The sequence below is a fragment of the Heterocephalus glaber genome, unplaced genomic scaffold (assembly GCF_053883595.1).
Source record: "Heterocephalus glaber isolate CG9 unplaced genomic scaffold, H.glaber_assembly_v1.0 deba00001606, whole genome shotgun sequence".
NCBI classification, from domain to species: domain Eukaryota; kingdom Metazoa; phylum Chordata; class Mammalia; order Rodentia; family Bathyergidae; genus Heterocephalus; species Heterocephalus glaber.
Window position 1 is genome coordinate 7,219,316 of NW_028258377.1, and position 23,194 is coordinate 7,242,509.

The 23,194-nt window shown below is 36.8% G+C and overlaps 1 protein-coding gene and 2 long non-coding RNA genes across 12 annotated transcripts in view; 2 read left to right on the forward strand and 1 right to left on the reverse strand.

The window, feature by feature from the left end:
* The window catches only part of LOC110344406 (uncharacterized), a 556,324-nt gene extending 552,041 nt beyond the window's left edge, over positions 1–4,283 (forward strand). For both annotated transcript variants that reach the window (XR_015444734.1, XR_015444735.1), the window contains one exon: positions 544–4,283. This is a non-coding gene — a long non-coding RNA (uncharacterized LOC110344406). The remainder of the gene's footprint in view (positions 1–543) is intronic.
* Positions 227–23,194, reverse strand: part of Kcnn2 (potassium calcium-activated channel subfamily N member 2) — a 490,128-nt gene continuing 467,160 nt past the window's right edge. For 6 of the 7 annotated variants that reach the window (XM_087194710.1, XM_021238373.2, XM_087194711.1 and 3 more), the window contains 3 exons: positions 9,467–9,594; positions 3,230–3,299; positions 227–827 (listed from right to left, as the gene is read on the reverse strand). In XM_087194710.1, coding sequence (XP_087050836.1) covers positions 540–827; positions 3,230–3,299; positions 9,467–9,594 — 486 coding nt within the window. In that variant the 3' untranslated portion in view covers positions 227–539. The remainder of the gene's footprint in view (positions 828–3,229; positions 3,300–9,466; positions 9,595–23,194) is intronic. The other variant, XM_021238384.2, reaches the window with a different exon arrangement.
* Positions 4,304–23,182, forward strand: LOC106010673 (uncharacterized). 3 transcript variants are annotated; one of them, XR_001184436.3, is made up of 7 exons: positions 4,304–4,978; positions 6,817–6,966; positions 7,077–7,233; positions 8,730–8,859; positions 9,905–9,969; positions 10,904–11,096; positions 22,332–23,182. It is a non-coding gene; the product is annotated as an uncharacterized LOC106010673 (long non-coding RNA). The 3 variants fall into 3 exon arrangements; XR_015444733.1 differs by having other exon boundaries at positions 4,304–6,966; positions 19,124–23,182; XR_001184435.3 differs by having other exon boundaries at positions 4,304–6,966.

A 23,194-nucleotide genomic window follows, 5' to 3' on the forward strand; every position in this document is an offset into this window, starting at 1 on the left:
ACTATAAATTCAAAGAGAATAGAAAGTGGGGCTGGGTCAAGTGATTGTGATGCTAATATATCATAATGAGGGAAAATCTTCCTCAATAGGGTTTGAAGGAAAGTCTTCTTTTCAAGCTAGCTCAATTTTCACAAATCAAAATGATCATGCATCAGATGGCGGTCATTTTAGTCTGAAAAGAATATCAGAAGTGAAATTTTAGAAATGTCAAGTGACCAAACATATGTGCAGAAATTAACTTTTTTTATTATATATCATATAATGTAGTAGTAAAGTTTCTTTGAAGTGCATGAATAAAAAGTTAGTGAAATTACAGGAGGAACAATCTATATAGCAATAATAGGTGCATTCCCTGTGCATCTGAAAGAAAAAACAGAGTTTTCACTCATTTTGGCCTAAAACTTAGTGTTCAGGTTCCCAGGATTCTGACATCAGAACCCGGATAACGCTGATTAGAACCATAGGGGCTTTACAATAAAAGCTAAAATATTGACCATATGATGGCAAAAAGTCTTATTTTGTGGTTAACTTATTCTCTTCTAGCTACTCTCTGATGAAGTTGGTGGCGCTGTAGAGGAGGACCTCCGCCTCCTGGATGAGGACCGGGACCGCTCAGCATTGTAGGTGATGTGCTCCTCATAGTTCTCCATCTGAGCTTCAATGAAATCTCTCTGCTGCTGTCTGATGGTCTGGCTTATGAGCCCAGGGAGGGCATGGATGCTACCGATCAGTGTCTCTAATTTTGTTTCTAGGGTAACAATCCTCTTCTCGAAGTCTTCACTCCTTTCATTTAAGTCGGAAATCATGTCATACATGATGTTCTGGGTCTGGAAAACAGGATTGAGAAAACATAAAAATAGAGAACTAAGAGGCCTATGTACACCTGCATGGCACCTCTTAGAGCTTTACCACTGGTTTATGGGTGGTGACACCCAGTGTAACAGGGGCATCAGCTAACTGAACAGTTTACCATACAGACCAAATTCAATGTCCACTCAATGCCAGGATTTAGAAATGTAGGTGGTTAGGCATTAATTTGATTAAGTTTCAAAAAATGTGGTGCAGGTATTACTAGTGATATCCCCAATGATGTTAGGTTGTGCAAAGATAGATGAAAATGTTTTAACATTTGTGTGTGTGTTAATGGGTTGTTAGAAAAGTTAGTGTATTAAATTCATTTTACAACATGTAATATTAAGGCAAGGGCAATTTAAAAAGCAAGCAGATTTAAGGAGCAATAATTGATACAGACTGTATTGGAATGGAACAAAAAATTGGGATTGGAATAGGAATGAAGGTTAATTAATTTGATCAAGTAATTTAAAGCAATATATTCTTAAATATCTTGTATTGTTTATGCTCCAAATGATATAACTCTTCACTGGGTCAAATAGAATTTTTAGGGCCGGGGATTTAGCTCAGTGGTTCCACCACCTGCCTCTCAAGCTAAGGACTCAAGTTCGATCCCCGGTACCAAAAAAAACAAAAACAAACAAATAGAATTTTTACAGATAAGCTGTAAAAGAAACAAAATGAATTCTGTATGAGAATAAAAGTTGGAGGATATAATAAAGTTACTGGTCCACCTTGTTGGGATACCTTACTCAGAACTACATGTTCTGAAATAGGAAAATACTTTTGGTGTCTTAGTTTGGTGTCCTGAAACTGACTGTCTTGATCACTGGGCATTCATAAGTATGATTCCTAATTATATTTCCTGAAGTAGCTGAGAGATAAAGACGGGATTCAGGGCTGATCAGCTTAGCGTTAGCATGGAAGATGGTGGTCCAGAGTACCGGAATGTTTCACTTGTACAGCCTTTCTCAAGTTCAAGTTCTTTGTCTCAGCTTTCCTTCTCCTTCATTTCTCCTTATGATATATGCTCTCATCCTGCTTACCACCCTCTTAACCATGACAAATGAACTGATTAAATGAGGGAGTTACTATTCAGAACAGAGATACCTTGTTTCAGTTGGGCCATGGAGACAGTGCATTAACCTTACTTTTACGATATACCCTTCAGAACATGTGACCAACATCCACCCCACCCAAAGAATACTGAACCTTACAGCAGCACGGGCCTGTTGTCATAATAAGCATCACAGTAAAGAATAACTGGAAACAACATCTTGCCTCATAGATGTACTCTTGAAGTAAAATTAATATCTAAATCATATTTCCAAGTAGTCTATTTTACATTTTCATAAAAAATACTCAATTTCTTACTCATTTAACTCTGTAATGATGAGCCTGCCCTGAGTGAGAGCCATTTTAATGGAGGAAATCTCTATACCTCATACATGTGTGCTCTCACGTGACTCATTACATATGTTTATAAAGTATGCTTTAGAGATATACATAAAAATGAATATAATGTTGATGATGTTTTATTTAATGACACTAGGCCCACAGTATAATTTTCACAGATTGAAAGTGAGGCTACAGTAAAGAGATAATTTGTCAAACAGGATATATTGATCCAACTGAGAGTGCTTCTTTCAGAACATTTGTGTTAAGAGGCTGCACACTTACTACATGCTATTCTAGTAACTCTTTTATAATTAGCTCAAGAGGATGCAATGCTTTGATTGTTGATTAAATATTCATATGTTGAAAATGGATTTCACTTGGGGAGGTACAACCAAAAATCAGATGAGTCTTATAAACATGGTAGGAGAACTAGGAGACTATTAACGTACTTTTCAAAGCACAGTATGACTTAAATAATGAAAAGAACTAATCATAAAATGTTTAGTTTGGGGGAGAAGGGAACAACTTATATTTTAGGATTCAATTTCTGGAGTCTTTCAAGAAACTTCAATTTTATATTCTTATGATTTTGCTTAAGAGAATTGATGAGATCTATTTAGCCTTGAACCTCATAGTCACATCCAAGATGCAACTGTGTTGTCAGGGATGAGACTTCAGAATCCCAAAGATATCATCTCATTTCACTTATGTTCTTTATGGCAATTCCAATTCACTGCAGTTAGGGGAACTCTGAGGGTGGAATAGGGATTAAATGGTGTATATGATGGAACAGTATATTAAGTAGAAGTTTTTAAGTAAGAGTATATTAAGTAAAAGTTTTTTAAAAAGTTTTAAAGTATCATTTTTATGGGGTTTTTTTTTTGGCTTGATAATTAAATTTGGGATGGGCTCCTCCTGAAGCATTAGGAGTGGCAATCCTAACACACATGGCCATGAGGGCTGGGCAGCTCAGAGTTACCTTTGCCAGATCCACCAAGGTATTTGCTTGGTCATTCAGTTTCCTCTGCTCCATTTTTACACTTCGTAATCTAAAAGACAGAATCTGAAGTCAAAAACGTTCTCTTCTTTCTTTGGCTACCTTATGCTTTCCAAAGAGCATGCACAAAATTGACAAGGGCAAATAACTGCATGGATAATGCCTTAAGTATCAGGGATAAATTCCATACTAGTTATGTATCTGGTAAGATGAGAAGCATGCTTCCCCAACACCGCAAAAAAGAAAGAGGAGAGAGCAAGAGATGAGATGTCCTCAGGACAACTGTTTACCAGGTAAGTTGAATTTAAAAAGGCTCATAAGGACTTAACCATATGAGAAAAAGCCAAAACATTCCTTAAAAAGCTCCAGTATCATGACAAATAGACATAGGAAGAAATATGCAAAGCAAAAGAAATTTCATTAATGTTGGAGCCATGAGCACCTTCCTATGCCTACATGACTAGATACAGGTATTAACCCTGTTTAGTCTGAAATGAATTGGGTTAGGTATTTGAACCTGATGAAAACACAGTGATAAGTGAGATTCTTGTTAACAAAAGCAAAACTTTTATTCAATCAGCAGCAAGATAACTCAAAGCACATACTTCTCTTATTCTTCATAGTATTTCACTTGACTTTTATATTGTCATTGAATTTGAAAGGAGGCCAGACTATTTCTTTGGGAGAATTATGGAAGATAAAAGTTGAAAGACAACTAAAGTATCTGAGGGATAGTCTATCTATATGTAAGGTTACTTTTAGCTACTTTAAATATTTTATATACCTGATTGACCACCAAGAAGCTATAGTTTTTTAAAAAAATCTTTCTGAATAAGAGCTTTTATTGTTCTTTAACTTGTTTTATTATTCCAACAAATGTTTATTATTCAGTGCTATGTTCAAGACCTTAAGATTTTTCCAGGAAGAAAAGTGGTTTATCATTCTTTAAGCCAACAATCCAAAGCCTTGCTTCAAAAGAGAAATCAGTTCTTCTAAGCTACTTAATGAAAAAGGGAAGAAAAAAATCTATGTTAACCTTATTTTGCCTTGATAAATCACTTTACAAAGTATAATTTCAATGCTGGAGAGACTATGTTATTTTTCTATTTTAACCATAAGTAATTATATATATATATATACAAGGAATAAATACTCACTGGGCAAAATTTTACTGCCAGGGAGATTTGTGTAGCACATGTTCATGTTGCTCAGTGATTTCACTCTGCAACTAGAATTCCAATATGTCACCAAATCTGCTCTGCAGCCATGTAGTTCCTTCTGCCAGTGTGAGTTTAACTGACACCTACCTGCGACATGACCTTTAACAATCTAAAACAGTTTATAACTTGTCCTTGTGACTATGTGTTTATTAGGATACTTGAAACAAAGTTAACCAGCTCATTTTTATGCTGTTATAGTGATGGAATAAGTTCTAGTCTAAAAGAAACTCATAAACATGTATTTAAAGCTATCATATTGTTGAGGAATGTTTCTGTAGACACTTATGAGGGTTCCAATGCTTGATGTGTACTTTTAAAAAACAAGCAAAAAACAAACATCCGTGGTTATTTCAGAGAAGCGTGTTGGAGAAAGTGGTCATGTCTGGTGGGGGCTCCATTTTCACCAGCCCTCATTTGTCTCACAGATTCCACAGGTATGAAATGAAGTGTGTGTTAGAGTGCTGCATTTGTACCAACAGAGGTGTTAGAGAGGACTTTAAGTGACACTCAGGTAAGACATTAAATAATACTCAAACAGAGACAGTTACTCTTTGAATTCTTTTCTAAGTATTGATTTTTGCAAGAAAAATGTCTCAGGCTGGTCCTACCCCATCTTTGTCTCCTGTTAATAATATTTTCCCTTTATAAAAAGAGTGGAGGGAAAGATCTCAGCTCAGAGACTTCTATAAGCTATAGCATTCTAGCTATGGCTAGAATTCAATATTTCAACTGTCAATTGATGATACCTTCATTTTCACTTTTCTTTGATATGAATGATGGTATTTTTAAGATAGGATTTTTTTGTATATGTGGTGCTAAGGATCGAAACCAGGCCGCACACATATTAGGCAATTGCTGTACCATTAAGCTATAAACCCAGCCCTCTGATAGAAATTCGTATCAAGTCTTTTTAGAAAAATCTAAGGAATAGCATAGGTAGCAAGAGAATAGCTGGAGTTTGGGGCTCTGGAGTGATGCCTCCAGCAATCTATGTGTACAGAGAGAAGCCTGAACTCTGCAAAGCAGGTGCCAAGGTGGTTGGTGACTCCTTGTATGAAGTGGATAATTCATCTTAAAACAGCGGGGCCTACTTTACTTTTCTGGGATTGCTAAGTTATGTCTGACAGTAGAATTTTGCCCATTTATTTTTTACCAATGTGGAAAGCAGACACAGGAGCCCTGTTTGATTGGAATTCCCTGTACTTAAATCATCTTATCTTGTCTGCTTCTTATACTGCCTATAATGTAGGTGATCAGATAGAAAACAGTCTGCTTAGGCTGCAGCTGCCAGAATAAAAGGTAAGGTGCAGATGTGTAATACAGTTTTTCCCCCACAAAAGGAAGAATAAGAAATATATGTTGATTTCTTCCTTGTGAACTTCACTTATCACAGGAAAATATCATGATTTGGATCACATTTCCATAGCAGCAGACTACTAAAATTCACAAATAAAGGATCCGCTGAGTGCATGCAGCCAGTAGAAAATTCTGCAAATGTTGAAAGGAGCGGCTCACACAACTTACTTCCGAGCTCTATTTTCATTTTGTTGAAATAAAAAGACAAAACAAAAGAAAAGAAACTGTAAAATATTCTGGAACAAAATAACACAATGTGGTGTTCAGTTGGGCACAGGGGGCTCGATTCATTAGCTAGAAGATCCTGTTAGAATTCTGCAGGATTTTGATTTATTGGCCAAAGAGAAATAGTTTTTAAATTTTTCACCATCTTTCTTCATTGCTACTATGCTCTGCCCACCTGAAAGCACTTGGCTTCCTCTTGAACTAGACAAGAGTTTAGAAAGAATGTTCAAGTAAGCAATAGGAAAGATTTTTTCTTGGAATATGGTTAAGAGGACAATGTTCTAAGCAATAGTATTACAATGGTTTTTTTGGCAGGAGTACATACTTTTCAATTTGAGATTATTAAGGAGCCCTCTGTTATATAAATTATGTACATTGGATTCCTTGGTTCTGAGACAAGTTCATGTTAACTGATAGGTCCGTAGTTGAGACAGAAGAATGATCAACTTTAAAATTAAAGCCGCTACCAGAAAAAGGGTTGAATGGTAGAGAGAAAGAGATCACTTCATGGCACTAAGTGACAATTCAAAAAGACAGATAAATTATTGAAAAGAGGACATTCTGCAGAGTTCAGCACTCACCAGAGTCTAGAAAGGACACATCCTGGGTAGAGAGGCCATAAAGTTTGGAAGAGAGAAAGCATTCCGTGAGAAGGGAGCGGACTGAAGGGCAGAGAGCTGCTGAGAAAGCTCTTAGGGCAGGTTAGAGACTAGGAGAGGCCAGGAGAGCTCTGTCAAATGATTATAAATTTTTTCTTCAACTACAAAGTCTGATTTCACCCAGTGCTGACAGATGAGGCTGAGTTCTCGCTATATCTAAAAGAGCAGGCAGTGAAGAGCTTGGCCTGAGGAATCGAGCCCTGTGTGCTTTCCTCTAGGACTCCACTCCCCAACTTCGAACATCGAATTAAAATGAAAGGTAATTATGCACGATTTGATTATCCAACCAAACCCAGCCCATACAAATTAACTTACTCAGCTTACTCAGTTATACTTTTTCACAAAGTATAAATGTTCCTTACATCAAAGGAAACCCAGTAACCACCAGACTACTGTAAAACAATTCAGAGCATACAGGAGTTGCTTGAAGCTCATCTACTTTAAATGTGCACACTGCTAAGAAGAAACAGAACGAGAAATGTCTAACAGAAGCAGAAGAATCACAGAGGGCTTCCTCTACCCACAGGTGGGTTTCTACAGGGCTCTGGGTTGGTGCCTTGGTGGCACCCTAAAGATCATATCAATGTGCCTTACAGGGCACACTTCCTTGGAGTCAGTTCTTAAAATTAGCTTCCCTGAAGACTTTTCTTCTAACATTCTATGGTAAACATTTTTCAAACTTACATAGTACATATGAAAGACTGTTAGACTGAATACCACAACATTCTTCCCCTAGCTTGTTTGTGGAATGTGAATGTACTCACAACTTTAAGTCTATGATGAGATAATAAATACACACAATTTACACATGGCTATAGAGATGTATTACAGATACTGTCAGCATGTTTGGGGTTTGTTGCTATTTGAAAATTTATCAAATTTATTAAAAGCAAATCACATGCCACTGTACATTTTAACAGGTTAAACTGATAGAAAGTAAACAAAGTCCTGGAGGAAAGGGGATGTGTTCATGCAGAACGTAGACCAACCACATGTGCTCACTGTCACAGTACCTCACAACCTCACACATCTCATACCCAAGGTTAAGTTTTCTTTTTAATATACTCAAAATAGTTGGTATCAAAGTATTAAAAGTGTAAAGAAACAATTTCTCTCTGGTATGCCATGGGTACCTCTAGTATCAACGTTGGGATTCTATTCGCTGACTGTTCAAACATTGTCTGGCTTCAGGGGAATTGTACCAGGGAGTCCCATGGGGAAGAAGCCTGTCCCACAGTAAGAAAGGCCCACACAGGAGGGAGCTCAGCGTCTCTTTGAGGGTTCAGTCTTTCAGGTCTAGATTTCTAGAATCAAGATGTCTAGGCAAGAGTTCCAAGGGGTGTCCTAGGTTAGAAAGTCACTGAGCTCCAGGGAGCAAACTCTGTGAGCCAGATCTAACATACTGCTTTTCTCTGTGTTTCTCCCTGACTTTACAAGAATATTATTTTAAATTTCTAGCTATGTCCTTTCCTTATAATGGGGGAAAAGCAGAATTGTGTATGACTAGTCAAGTCACAGAGCTGAAGGAGATCTTGGGAAAGCATGTTGGTGCCAATAAGGGAGCTATTATGTGTAATCAGCCATGAGCAGTTATGAGACTCTAATTGTCTACCATATGTACACAGTTTCCCTTTCCTTTACGTCTTAAAATACTTGGGCTTTATTTTCATTATGGAAGACAGCAGTGTCCACAAAAACATGCACATAATTATAGACATATTCTACTTTATGGGGATACCAATTTAAGCAGGGCAGTTGGATGGACAGGTGAAAGGGTAGAAGATAAAAGCTTAGTGATTCTTTACAGAATGTTAGTGGTACAATCTTGTATTTGAATTATTTAAATATCAGAATAAAAATTCTGGCCTCACAGTTTTCTTGTCTGTTATGCTAGTTGGCCCTGGAAAGACAAATATCATTCATACCTAAAAGGCAGTATTTACCCACCTTTCCATTATTACTCTGGTAGGTTCATAAAGAAAGCTATTTTTTCTGAGCCATCGTGTGCTCTTCCCCATACAGAAATGACATTAAGTTAAAGCAAGGCTGCATGACATCACAGCTAATACCCACTTGAGTAATACTTACAGCGAAAGTGCTGCCAGTCTGGAGGAAAAGGACCCTGTGTTTCCAAATTACTGACTCTTACAAGGTAAGAGATTTTTACCTTAACAATCTATTATAGTTATGTAAACAAAGAAATGGCATGAAGAACTTAAATAAATTGAACAATGATGATCTGGAGAAAGTCAGAATAATGACGAAAGAGTAGAGGACTATAGGAATTGTAACATCTATGAGCATGTAGCATAAAGACAATCCCAAAGATTCTGATTAAGAACTCATTGAATATTCTATTAAGACAATTATATACACTATCGTCACTTAAAGATGTTTAACAGTATAGTAAAAAATCCAGATGGATCATATAATGTATTTTTTTTCAGGATTTTGAAGTATAAAAGCTAAATACAAGTTAAATATGCTAGAGAAAACTATATAAATATATTAAGAAATAAAATTTTAAAAAAGTATTGACTCTACAAGCAGAAACTGAGGAGACACTTTAATAACTGAATATTCTATTAAATGATTTTTAATCATAAAAAACTACAACTTTTTTCAGGATTTCATGATGAAGTTATTAAATTCTCAGAGAATGTTCTCTTTTTTTCTCCCTCATGAAAGAACAACTACCAATGCAAGAATCAAAAAGTCAAGGTTAAAAAAGCAGGATGGAAATGAAAACTGGTACTTACTGATGAATAGCTTGCAAGAATTTTCGCTGATGTTTTCTTACTTTTGCATGATCTATCTTTTTTACTAGCTTTGTATTTTTGTAAATTAGCCATGTTTCCCTGAGTACATTGGCAGCTGCATTTTTCACCTGTTTAGAAAACAAACAAACATAAATAACAGTTGATAAACTCCAGAGTGAAGAAGTTCGTTGCAACTTTGCTGGAGATAATATTCTTCATCCCAAGGATTATGGTAAACTATAGCTTTTTTGAGTAACTGAAGGAAAATTTATTTTTTGAATCTGTGCCTTTTTAGAAGTAGCTGTATGGGAACATCTGAATTGAAGTAATAGGGAGATACTGCTACTGATCTAATTCTGTACTAAATTCTACCTTACTCCAACAGGAAACTTGTTTTTTATTCATCTACTACTTCTCTCTCTCTTTCTTTCTTTCAAGTGTGCTGGTTTCTCCAACTTGTACTGCAACTGTTCTGTGAACATTCTTCATTTCTCTGGAGAAAGGTAAAATGGCAGAAGGCCAAGGTTAATCTTGTCCTTTGCAAGTCTGCCTGGTATTTCTGGCTGTGCACTACAGTAAGAGCACATTTCCACTGCTCAATGGCTGAATACAACCAGTGCTTATAGCCTCCCTCGGTGACTTAGCAGTTTGTATGCTTGTTCACAGGCACACTTTAATTAACTGACAAAGATTCTTTGTTACTCAGTTTTGTAGGAAATTTAAATACACTACATTTCAAATGGATGGGACAAATGTAAGGGATGAAAGCATTACAGTAACACTGTGAGACCTCCTGCAGCTGACAGAAGGCTTGATTAAAGTTTCCAAAAATTCTGGAAGCTAATAAAGGCCTAGCCAAGGACAGATTTTATCCTCTTTCTTGCTCACAATGCAGGGTTCAAGGGCCTAGGGCTTTTCACCTGGACTATTAATTACTTATTTTACAAAGTCCATCTACTTAACTGTGTAGTGACAAAGGTTAGTTCAAAGAGAAGTATAGGCTAGTGGAGTGCTAAAGGGAAGAAGATAACGTAGAATAGGCAATGTAGTGGGGAAGACTGAAAGACAAGCTGAGATTGAGAAATGCATCCAAAATTCTTGACTTTGGACTAACTTAGTTTGAGTTGACTAGCTAATCTCTGAGGACTTTCATTTACTCTAACAGGAGAAAGTTAGAAACAATGATTACTAAAGTCCTCTCATTCCTTGGATTTAAATAACCTCAAAATTACACTAAAACTAGGGGGCCAAGTTTGTGTCTATATTTTTTTTTCACTTTTGCAAAGAAAATTTTAGATTTGGTGACTAATGGTCCTGAAAAGTTTAAATGAAATTATATTGCTAAAATCCATCTTAAGAAAATAACTGGTTTCCTCTGAGTCAAACTGGTTTTAGGAATAACTAGTTCATAATACACTTCCTCTGGATGTCTATTAGACTCTGCATGGAACACTTCCTCTAACCAGTGGAAAAGTGATAGAAACAGATGCTCAATACCAGCAGTGCATAAAAGTAATAGCACCACCCTCCACTGTGAAGTGAAAAGGCCTCTCAGCTTGATCTTTATGCTATGGAAAAACCTTCCTCAGAGAGTCACCTTTCAGAAGACATTCATCCCATCCTTTCACAGGTAAAGAAATGGGTGCAGAACGGGTCCTTGAAGTTTTCAAAACCCTTATTTCAGAGGGAGGAATGGGGAAATAAGCCAGCAGTACTTGGGGTGGGAGAGCCCTTCCCTGCTAAGAAACTGAAGCTTACAACTCTCTGTAGAAGTCTGGAGGATTACAAAGGAGCCCTCCGGGATACTCTGCCTAATTTTATGTCCCAGGGGTACAAAGGAGGAGCCTAGATCCAAGACTGGCCAAGAACCCAGAGAACTGGGCAAAAAACTGATGAGCCAGGAACAGAGAAAACTGAACACGGTAGTTGATTTTAGTTGGATTTGTAAGTCTAAAAACTTTTAAAAAAGTGATTCACTGCTCATCTTTTGTGCATTTTAACTTGACACATGATTGATATTCTTTCTCTTATGATGGTGGAGAATGGCTACAGAGAATGGGGAACCTCAGTCTCAGAGTCAGTAGGGTGGGCGACACCCTCGAGGCCTTAGATTGCAGGTTTTTATTCACTAAGCACTCATTGCAGCTGACAGGCTTAAATAAAAGTAATTAACCATCTAAAAAAGAAATCCCTTCATCTCCTTTTAAAAACTTTTAAATATGTGAATTTATTTGAAACACTTATTTTCTAACTCCCTAATACGTTTTTCAAACACAGGAATAAAGCCCTTAAAGCATCATATTTTATGGCTACTTTTCAACATGAAAGCCACAAAACAGTATGTCCCAGAATTTAAAACAAAACAATACCCTTTGCCTATTATTCTAGCAGTAGTAGATCATCTTGTTTTTCTTAGGTTGAAAGGAACAAGACAGAGATGTAAAACAGCAGGGTCAAAAGTACTTTTGTGTTTTACAGGTTTGAACAATAGGGAGTTGTTACAGAATGATAAGCAAACTTCCAGGAACAACTGAGAAAAGCAGATCTGTTCTTCACCATTTAGCTGAGAAGGAATTTGATTAGGAAGGAAAGTTTCCTTTATTTCCTCATGTAAGAACCCTGCCATGTAACAATTTAAATATGTAAGCAGTGGACTCCTCACTCAAGTTTCTTGGACAGGATTTGTCACTAATCATTGTGTCTTCCTCATGCAGAGCTGATATTAAATAAACATTTATGGTGTTAACTGGGCACCACAGCATATCAAATTCATACATAGAAATTTCTAATCTTAAAATACATATCATCCAAAGGACTCTTAGCATGTGAATATATAGACTGAAAGAAAAGCTTTAGGCCCTAAATGGGCCAAAACATTTCCATGTAAGAATTCAACATATATTTTGAATCTCTCTTACTTGCTAGATATGGCAGTGATTGGTATGAAGGGATTTCTAGATATACCTAAAAAAGGAATATAGAGCCAATGTGTTTTGCATGCGATATCTTAACCAAGAGGAAACAGTAATTTTAGAGCTAATTAATGAAGTCAAATCTCTCTACAGTATAACTGATTTCCTATTTTTCAAAAATAAGAGAATTGGGAATATAGCTCAGTAAAGTGCTGGCCTGGAACAAGACAGTAAGGTCAATCCCCAGCACTGAAAAATATAAAAAAATAAAATAAGGAGAGTCAGAGGTAGCATCTTTTTTTTTTTTGGTGTGTTGAATTCTTTTATTGGTACATTGTAGGTATACAACACAATTACATTTCTCATTGGGAATTGTACCTTTATATAATGCATCTTGGTTCTCATTTTTTCCCCATTCCTAGCCCTCCCTTCACGCCCTCCACCCTTCCCTATTTACAAAGACTTTATTTCTGTTTTTGCCATTTCTCAGCATTTTTTCTTTCCCTTCTTTCCTTTCCTCTGCCCCTCCCACTACCCCTACCCCTTTGGACCTTTTCTTCCTATTTTGCATTATCGATTATTCATTCTAATCATTGGTACATTTTAGGTATACAATATAATGACATTCATCATTGGAAATTTCCACCTTTACATAGTCTCTCTTGGTTCTTATTTTTCACCTTTGCCCAGCCCTCCCTTCAACCCCTCCAGTCCTCCCTATTTACAAAGATTTTGTTCCTATTTTTCTATTTTCTCATATTAATCCCATTCCCTTCTATCCTTTCCCCTAGCCCTCCCACTTCCTTCCCCTTTGCCCCTTTTCTTCCTATTTCACATGACCTATTATACATTTAGTCCTTATTTACACTTTCAGTTTCTCACACCAGAGAAACTATTCGGTATTTACACGTGTGTCCTATTTATTTCACTTAAGAGTATTGCCTCAATGTGAATCCACTTAGCTATAAATGTCTCTAATTTCTCATTTCTTATGGCTGAGTAGTACTCCATTTTATAAAAAAACCACATTTTCTTTATCCATTCTCCAGTTGATGGGTATTTGGGCTGTTTCCAAGTTTTAGCTATTACAAACTGTGCTTCTATGAACATGGGTGCACATATATCACTGTGGTATGATTCTTTTAATTCTTTGGGGAAGATCCCCAGCAGTGGAATAGCGGGGTCAAATGGGACTTCCAGTCCTAGTTCTCTGAGGTATCTCCATACTGATTTCCGCACTGCTTCCACCAGTCTACACTCCCACCAGCAGTGGAGCAGGGTTCCTCTTTCCCCACAGCCCTGCCAGCATTTGTTATTGGTTGATTTCATGATAGCAGCCATTCTTTCTGGAGTAAGGTGGAATCTCAGCATTCTTTTCATTTGCATCTCTCAAATGACCAGTGATGTTGAACATTTTTTCATGTATTTATTTGCTATTTCTACTTCTTTGTCTGAGAAATGTCTATTCATTTCAGATGCCCATTTTTGGATTGGGTCTTTAAATTTGGGAGGTCTGATCTTTTTAAGTTCTTTATAGATTCGAGATAGTAGACTTTTGTCTGAAGAAGAGCAGGTGAAGATTTTTTCCCACATTGTGGGTTGTCTCTTCACACTGCTGGTGGTTTCTCTTGCTGTGCAGAAGCTTTTTAATAGGAAGAGATCCCATTTGTTGATTGTTTGTGCTAGTTCACGGGCAATTGAGGTTTTGTTCATAAAATCTTTTCTTACACCGATGTCTTCAAGGGTTCTACCTAACCTCTGTTCCAACTGGTTCAGAGTTTCTATTTTAATATTTAGATCTTTAGTCCATTTTGATTTTAGTTTAGTGCATGGTGAGAGATATAGGTCTAGTTTTAATCTTTGGCAAGTCGAAGCCCAATTTTTCCAGCACCATTTATTAAAGAGCCTATCTTTTCTCCAGTGAGGGTGTTTGGCTCCTTTATGGAAGATGAGATGGCTGAGTGTGTCTGGCGTTGTTTCTGCATCTTCTAATCTGTTCCACTGTTCCTCAAGTCTGTTTCTTTGCCAGTACCATGCTGTTTTTATCACAGTAGCTTTGTAGTAGAGTTGCAGGTTGGGGATTGTGATACCCCCTGCCATGTCTCTGTTACCTAGAATTGCTTTGGCTATTCTGAGTCTCTTCTTGTTCCAAATGAATTTTTGGATTGTTTTCTCAAGGTCCATGAAGTATGCTGCTGGGATCTCAATTGGAATTGCATTAAATCTATATAGCAGTTTTGAAAGTATGGCCATATATTAATCCTTCCTACCCAGGAGCAGGGGATGTCTGTCCATTTTCTGATATCATCTTCAATCTCTCTTTTCAGAGTGCCATAGTTTTCAGAGAAGAGGTCTTTGATTTCTTTTGTTAAGATGATTCCTAGGTATTTCAGTTTTTTGGATGTTATTGTGAAAGGAATTATTTGCCCTATTTCTCTCTCAGTGAGTCTGTCATTGATGTAGAGGAAAGCTATTGATTTTTGTGTGTTGACCTTGTAGCCAGCTACTTGACTAAATTTGGTTATTAGGTCTAGAAGACTTTTGGTGGAGTTCTTGGGGTCTTCTATATAGAGTATCATCTCATCTGCAAATAATGACAATTTGATTTCTTCATTACCTATCTTTATTCCTTTTATTTCTTTCTCTTGTCTAATTGCCATGGCTAATGTTTCCAGAACCATATTGAACAAAAGTGGTGATAGTGGACATCCTTGTATTGTTCCTGATTTTAGTGTGAAGGATTTCAGTTTCTGACCATTTAGTATGATATTGGCTGTTGGTTTTTCATAGATGGCTTCTATCAGTTTGAGGTAGAGACCATCTATTCCAATTTTTTGTAGGGTTTTTATCATAAATGCATGTTGGATTTTGTCAAATGCTTTTTCTGCATCTATGGAGATAATCATATGGTTTTTGTCCTTGGCTCTGTTGATACAGTGTATTACCATTAATTGATTTTCGTATATTGAACCATCTCTCCATCCATGGGATGAATCCCACTTGATCAGGGTGTATAATCTTCTTGATGATCTTCTGCATTCTGTTTGCCAGTATCTTATTAAGGATTTTTGCATCTATGTTCATTAGTGAGATTGGGCTATACTTCTCTTTTTCAGTTGGGTCTTTCTCTGCTTTGGGGATCAAGGTGATGCTTGCTTCCAGGAATGAATTTGGGAGTATTGCTTCCCTTTCAATTTCATTGAAGAGTTTAAATAGTAGTGGCAGCAGTTCCTCTCTAAATGTCTTGTAGAATTCAGCAGTGAGCCATCAGGGCCCAGGCTTTTCTTAGTTGATAAGTTTTTAATTACATTTTCAAATTCATTGGTTGATATTGGGTTGTTCAGAATTTTTAGGTCTTCTTCATTCAACTTTGGTAATTCATATGTATCTAGGAATCTGTCCATTTCTTCTGTGTTGTCCATCTTATTGGCATATAGGTTCTGGAAGTAGGTATTGATGATCCTCTAGATTTCTGCTGGGTCTGTTGTAATTTCACCCTTTTCATTCCTAATTGCATGGATTTGGGCCTTTCCTTTCCTTTTTCTGACAAGGTTGGCTAAAGGTTTGTCAATTTTGTTGATTCTTTTGAAGAACCAACTCTTGGCTTCATTGATTTTTTGTATCATTCTCTTAGTCTCCATTGCATTGATCTCTCCTCTGATCTTTATAATTTCTTCCCTTGTATGAGCTTTGGGGTTGTCCTGCTCTTCTTTTTCTAGAAGCTTGAGGTTCAGCATCAGGTTGTTTAACTGGGCTTGTTCTGTTTTCTTAATATGGGTATTCACTGCTATGAATTTCCCTCATAAGACTGCTTTCACTGTGTCAAATAGATTCTGATATGTTGTACTGTCATTGTCATTTAATTGAAGGAACTGTCTGATTTCTTCTTTAATTTCCTCTGTGACCCATTGGTTATTCAGAAGTGTGTTGTTCAATTTCCATGTGTTTATGAAATTTTTCCAGTTTCTTTTGCTATGGATCTCTAATTTCATCTCACTATGGTCTGATAATATACAGGGGATAACTTCAATTCCTTTGCACTTACTTAAACATGTTCTATGTGTGAGTATGTGGTCTATTTTGGAGAATGACCCACGTGCAGCTGAGAAGAATGTGTATTGTGATTTTGTGGGGTGGAAGACTCTGTAAACATCTGTTAAGTTCATTTGTTCAAGAGTTTGATTGAGTTCTAGTATTTCATTACTTATTTTTAGTGTAGTTGATCTATTTGTGACTGTGGGGTGTTGAGGTCCCCCGCTACAATTGTATTAGTGCATATATGACTTTTCATGTCCGTTAATATTTGTTTTATATAGTTGGGCGCACTAGTGTTTGGTGCATAGATATTTATGATTGTCATCTCTTCCTCTTGGATTCCCTTTACAAGGATATAGTGTCCTTCTTTGTCTCTCTTAATCAGTGTTGGTTTGAAATCTACTTGATCTGCAAAGAGGATGGCTACTCCTGCTTTTTTTCAGGTTCCTGTCACATGCAGTATTGTTTTCCACCCTTTAACTTTCAGTCTATGAGTTTCCTTTTGAATTAAGTGTGTTTCTTATATGCAGCATATTGTTGGATTTTGCTTCTTGACCCATTCTGCCAGTCTATTTCTTTTGATTGGTGAATTGAGACCATTAACATTGATGGTTGTAACTGAAACGTATTGACTTGTCATTGCCATGACTTTTTCTTTTTGTTGGGTTCTCCTCCTTTACATTTAATTTCTTGTCATGCCAGATGGGTTCCTTCTGCTTTGCTTCCTGGGGTTGTGATCCTCAATGTCTGTTCCTAGGATATTGTGTAAAATTCTTTGGAGTGCTGGTTTGGTATTCACAAAGTTCCTAAGGTGCTCTTTGTCATGAAAGTATCTTATTTCTCCATCCATTTTGAAAGATAGTTTTGCAGGGTACATCAATCTGGGTTGGAGGCTGTTTTCTTTTAGGGTTTGGAATATGTCACTCCAAGCTCTTCTTGCCTTGATGGTTTGTGTTGAGAAGTCTGCTGTGATTCTGATGGGCTTTCCTTTGTATGTGATTTGTTTCTTTTCTCTAACTGCTTGTAGAACTTTGTTCTTCTGTTCAGTTTCTGGAATCTTAACAAGTCCTATATGCCTCACTTATCTGTATGTCAAGCTCTTTTCCCCTGCTTGGGAAGCTTTCTGCCATTATTTCTGTGAAGAGTTTTTTTTAATGTCGTCTGCACTCTCTCCTGTTTCTTCATTGAGCCCAATCAGTCTTATGTTATTCTTTTTTGCATCATCTAGCAGCTTCTGGATTGATTTCTCATGTTCCCTTATAATTTTGAAGCAGTTTTTCTTTTCCTGGTCACTAATTGCAATCTTATCTTCTATATCTGAAATTCTATCCTCACATTGGCTCATTCTGCTGTGTAGACTTTCAATGGAGTTTTTCATGTCCTGGAAATCTATCTGCATCTGGTTTATGGATTCCATTTGTTTCTTATGTTGGGATTCCATCATGTTCCTGAGCTCCTCTCTAGATTTATTAATCATGTCTTGCACCAGGGGCACAATTTCTCCTGTTATCTGAGAAATTATTTCTGATTTCATTTTTTCCAGATCCTCTTTTGTTGCCAGTTCAGTGGGTCCAGGTGGTTGAGTATCAGAGTGTTCCATCTCATTTCCCTTTTGGGTTGCTGTAGGTGATGTGGAAGTCTGGTTTTGAGACTTATTCATGTGTTTTCTCATTTCGACTGGGGCGGGGCGCTGTTAGCACCTGCACGGATTACCTCCTCTGAGCTGGGTGAGGTGGGACAGGGGCCGGGAGCAGTGGTAGGGATGGTGACCCAAAAGCCCTTTCGTGTGGGCTGGGAGCAGCTGAAGGGATGGTGGCTGGGAAACCCCTTCCTCTGGACCAGGAGCAGTGGGATGGTGGCTCAGAAGCCCCTCCCTCTGGGCCGGGAGTGGTGGGAGGGATGGTGGGCTGGAAGCCCCTTCCTCTGGGCCAGGAGCAGCAGGACAGAAGGTGGCCCAAAAGCCCTTTCCTCTGGGTTGGGAGCAGAGGGAGGGATGGTGATCAGGAAGCCCCTTCCTTTGGACCAGGAGCAGTGGGACGACAGCTCAGAAGCCCCTAAGAGAGGTAGTATCTTTGAGACCTTTGTTAAAAGGAACTTAACTTCACTTCTTACTGACTCTCTTGTACCCCACCCCAACATACACCAATGAAAAGGAAAATGTGTTATTCCCAATGTTCAACTCTTACTAAAATCTTCCTATATGCAATTTTTGAAAGGCATATTAATAATCAGGTATTTAGATCATAACTTGAAATAACAAAGGGTATATAAGAACTCACACTGCTTGTAATAGTACTTACCCAGATACTCTGAAATAAGTCTCACAGGAGTAAAGGCCATGATATGTTACATTCCTGTCTCACAGGTAATTATAAGAGAATAAAACTATAAGTGGTAAGAGAAAAATATTTCAGGGATAACAGTACTTTATAAAGCACCAAAATACTTAAAGTAGATATTGACTACTGGCTGAAACTTTGTTCTGTACAAACTTCTAAGATACAGGTAATGACCATATTGTCCAAAAGACTTTTTGTAACTAATTTCCCTTGTTTTGCATTACTCTGACAATGAGTCTTCTTTTTTTTGTTTGTTTTTACTTTTTACTACTTTGTGTCATTCTCTTTCCTCAGAAGCTTTTCCCCATAACACTGTGCCTCCTAGCAAATTCAAGGGGTACCCACAGGTTGCTATCTGCTTTCTGATGCAGGAGGGGTGTGGATTTGCTCTGTTCAGCCTTTCTCCTTCAGAGCAGATACTTGCGGGATGGTGTGACTGAGGAACGGGCAAGTAATTCGCTCCTTTCATGTTGTATCCCACTGGGCTCAGCAAAAGATAGTGTAATGTGCATGGAGTAAATGGTCTAGAATTTGGGGAGAGGGAGAAGAATTGGATGAAAAAAAGATTTAAGATGTGTTATGTACCTGTTCCAACTCTCCATAAGGAATGTAATCATTATGGACTACAAACATGTACTGATAAAAATAAAAAAAAATTTTAAAAAGGCCCACAGGAAATAAAATGGTATAACCATATAATAATAATCTTATTATGGATCTTCTTGCTAAACGTAACAGATTGCAAATATGTTCAGTGGGCATTAATATGTATAATTATCCTTCCTGGTACATTTATCTAGCAACTTGGAAAATTATGTCAGGGTTTTCAAAATTGCATCAAGCTTCTTTCCAATATAAAGGTATTCTGAGAACAAACTAAGAGGTTCAGACATGAATGAGCAGTAATAATTTCCAGAAGATATAGCATGGTAAACATATTGGCTCTATAAGATGATAAACCGTAAATGTACTATGCAGCTCATCCTGTTCTAATAAGTTAGGTTTCAATTTTTGGTACTGTACTTTCCTTTGAAATCTTTAGATTAATCTGGGGACATGTACCTGTTTACCAGTTTTGAATTGTGATGTGTCATATAAATTTCCAAAATTACACAGAACAATCTTCCTCAATGCTGGTGCACTATGACTAGTGAGCTTTACTTTCAATATATAATATTTTGCTTTCAGAAACAGTGTTTCATTTCATTAATGTAGTTATACTGAGAAATGATTTCTATATAAAACTGTTCCCCTGAAAACTTGTACATAGAAATTGTTCCATTCAGTAAAGACATACACTTGAAAGCCTGAAAGGCTACATTTGTTCCTGGGAGAATACCTATTCTTTTAATGTTCATATTATTTTTTTCCTTTAATTTCAAAATGTCTGTTAGCCATTGGAAGAAATTATTTTTCATATGTAATATTTTAGGGAATAGTTGTATTTTTAAACTTTTTTCTAATATTATATAGTACCTTGAATTTGTAATGTCTCATCTTAATAACTGCATATGGCTTTTACATCTTTATTTGCTCTTGGTTATTCCTCAAAAACCATTCATAAATGATCATTCAGCATTTTAGAATTCTTATTTAAAAAATATAGTGATCCATTTAGAATTTCCACAAATAACTGAATAGACTCAAGTTCCAAGTAAATGATACTCAGTAAGTTGATGACCTTGTATAAAATAATTAAGACAGGATTATGAAAGGGCTATTATTTTCATATATTGTATTGAGCATCATAATGGAATGGGTATCATAAAAACCAGAAGTTTATGTTTTATTCTAGTGTCATTTCAGTGTTTATACTTAGCAACATCATGCCTATGAAAACTGATCTGTCAGAGCCGGGTGTGGTGGTGCATGCCAGAGAATGAAAAGTTTGAGTCCAGTCTGGGCAACTTAATGAGCCCCTGTTATACACACACACACAACAGGGATGTCACTCAGTGTGATGGCCCTGGGTTCAATCCCTAGTGCCAAAAGCAGAGAACTGTTAGCCTGCTTTGGTTGCTGGAAAGAATCAAATCAAAAGAAATACTGCAAAGCAGCTGGACTTTTAAGAAGTAATCATGAGGTGCTACAATTAATAAAGCATGATGGGCATTGTGCAGAATGTGAGCTTTGAAATTAGAACTGTATCTTTTTACTGGACAAGCTTTCTACAACTTCTTTGTAGCATTATCTACAGGAAATTTATCTACAGTACACAAAACTTTATAACAAAAAAGCTGTAATCTTAGAGAACTTAGTTTAAGGAAAGAGTTTCATTCATAAAAACTAAAGGAAGGTCATCTGGGTCTAGACACAGGTCCTGATCCCGCAGCCCTCTGCAGGGCACCCTGACAGGGGTTTTGGAGGCCCCCAAGGATCACAAATAACACAAATGCATTTTTCTGCCAAGCAGGATAATCAGGGCTTTCATGTGATTTCCCGAGTGGTCAATACTGTAAAAGCCTAAAATTCTTTTGAGTCCTAGAATATAAAAATATATTTCGGCTGTATATCTTCAGCAGTTAACATAGAACCCTTGCCATATTAGGTACACAGTATATATATATATATATTTGGTACTGGGGATCGAACTCTGGTCCTTGCACTTGTGCAGAAGGCGACGAAACCACTAAGCTAAATCCCCGGCCCTACAGTATATTTTTGTGAAATAAATAAGCATTATTCCAAGGAAGAAAGAAATTACAATAAATTCATTTCATTTAAGACTATCTGTTAAGAAAAATTAGCCTTTATCTTCGCAGGTCATTTTTCAACCAATATATTTCCTGAACTAGCTCTGTGGAAACAGACTGTAAACAGATTGAGAAATTACTGCAGGATCTGATTATGAATTACTCACAAAGTTTTTATTTCATGGTATTTAAGACTGGGAATATTATGTCTAAAAATTGTGAATTTTAACACTGACCTAGCACATAGCATTACTTCCTCTCATGCATGTGATTTGATGGCAATGAGATAGAGGAGAAAGCAATTATTTTAATCTTGACATAGTTTTAGTAAATAAGGTGAGCAAATGTTTGCCTCTTTTATTTTTATTATGAGAAGATTTACTTAGGTGAGTAGAAGCCAACTGTGCTAATAAACATCTACAATACACAGGACAGCCCCACACCAGTTATCTAGCTAAAAATGTCATAATGTCACATTGAGAGGCGATGGAATAAAGTGACTGCATTATGAAATGAACCTGGAATTTCTCTCAAAAATTAAGATATGAACTCTCAGTATTCTAAAGTAGCATTTAGAAAATCAAGATAAAAACTTATGAAACACGGGGTAATCTGTCTATACAAGCTGACATGACTTTCCTATTTGTGATTCTGCTACAATTTCTTTCTTTGAAACATATGGGCTATATAACATTTTAAAGCATTTTTCTGCCCACTATCGTAAGTGTGACATTAATTTCTGAATGTGTAATCTTAATAAAACTATATGGATTACTCAATCAACTTTATAGAGGTGTTCTTTTGATAGGATGAAATATACAAAACATGCTACAATTTCTAGAGTGGACTAATAATCTCATACGTATGTGTTTTCATTTCTTTGTAGACTTTTGAAAAGAAAAAGAAACCCAACCTTCCATCTAGCCTCTTTACCTCTCCCAATTAGAAATGCTCCAGTTTTGACAATAGAAATAGGAGTTGGAAGAAAGGAGAAAACTATGGAGGAAAAAAAGACATTCTGAAGTGGTAAATCAAGAACAAAACTATGGTATCTACAATGGAGAGGCTTGATTGTCTTGTACAAATGTGGAGCTAAAAACTGCAGTGAAGTCTCATGCAATTGTCTGGTAGGCAAGTCTAAGAAAGCATTAGCAAGGCCAGTGGAGCAGAAGTTTTCCATTTCATAAACAGAATCTGTATAAATAAATATGTACATGAAAATGACTGCTTTATTGGGATGTATTTGTCAAATTAAACAAGATTTTCTTTTGAGAGGGAAAGAGGGTCTTGCTATGCTGCCCTAGCTTTCTTCTAACTCCTGAGCTCAAGTAACCCTCCCATATCAGGCTCCCATGTACCTGGGTCTATAGGCAAATGGCACTGTGCCGAGCTAAACAAGATCCATTTCACAGATACAATCAAAATAAAGTGAGTGAAAACATTAAAAGTTGGAACTCTGCTTGAAAACTATGGATTCCTCTATAAGTAAAGTTATCAAATGATGATGCATTTTGTTATTTTCCATGACAGCCTCATTGACTTCCACTTTGGATCATGATGGCTGATATAAAATAATTTTCAGTTATGTATTTTGATATTTCAAGTGATTATCAAAAAAAGCAAAAATTGGGCTGGGATTGCGGTTCAGTAGTTGAGCTCTTGCTCTGGGTTTGATCCTTACTGTAAGAAAAAAAATGCCTGAAAATTTAGTTTAATAAAAATGTTTTTCTTCTTACATGGCTTTGTACC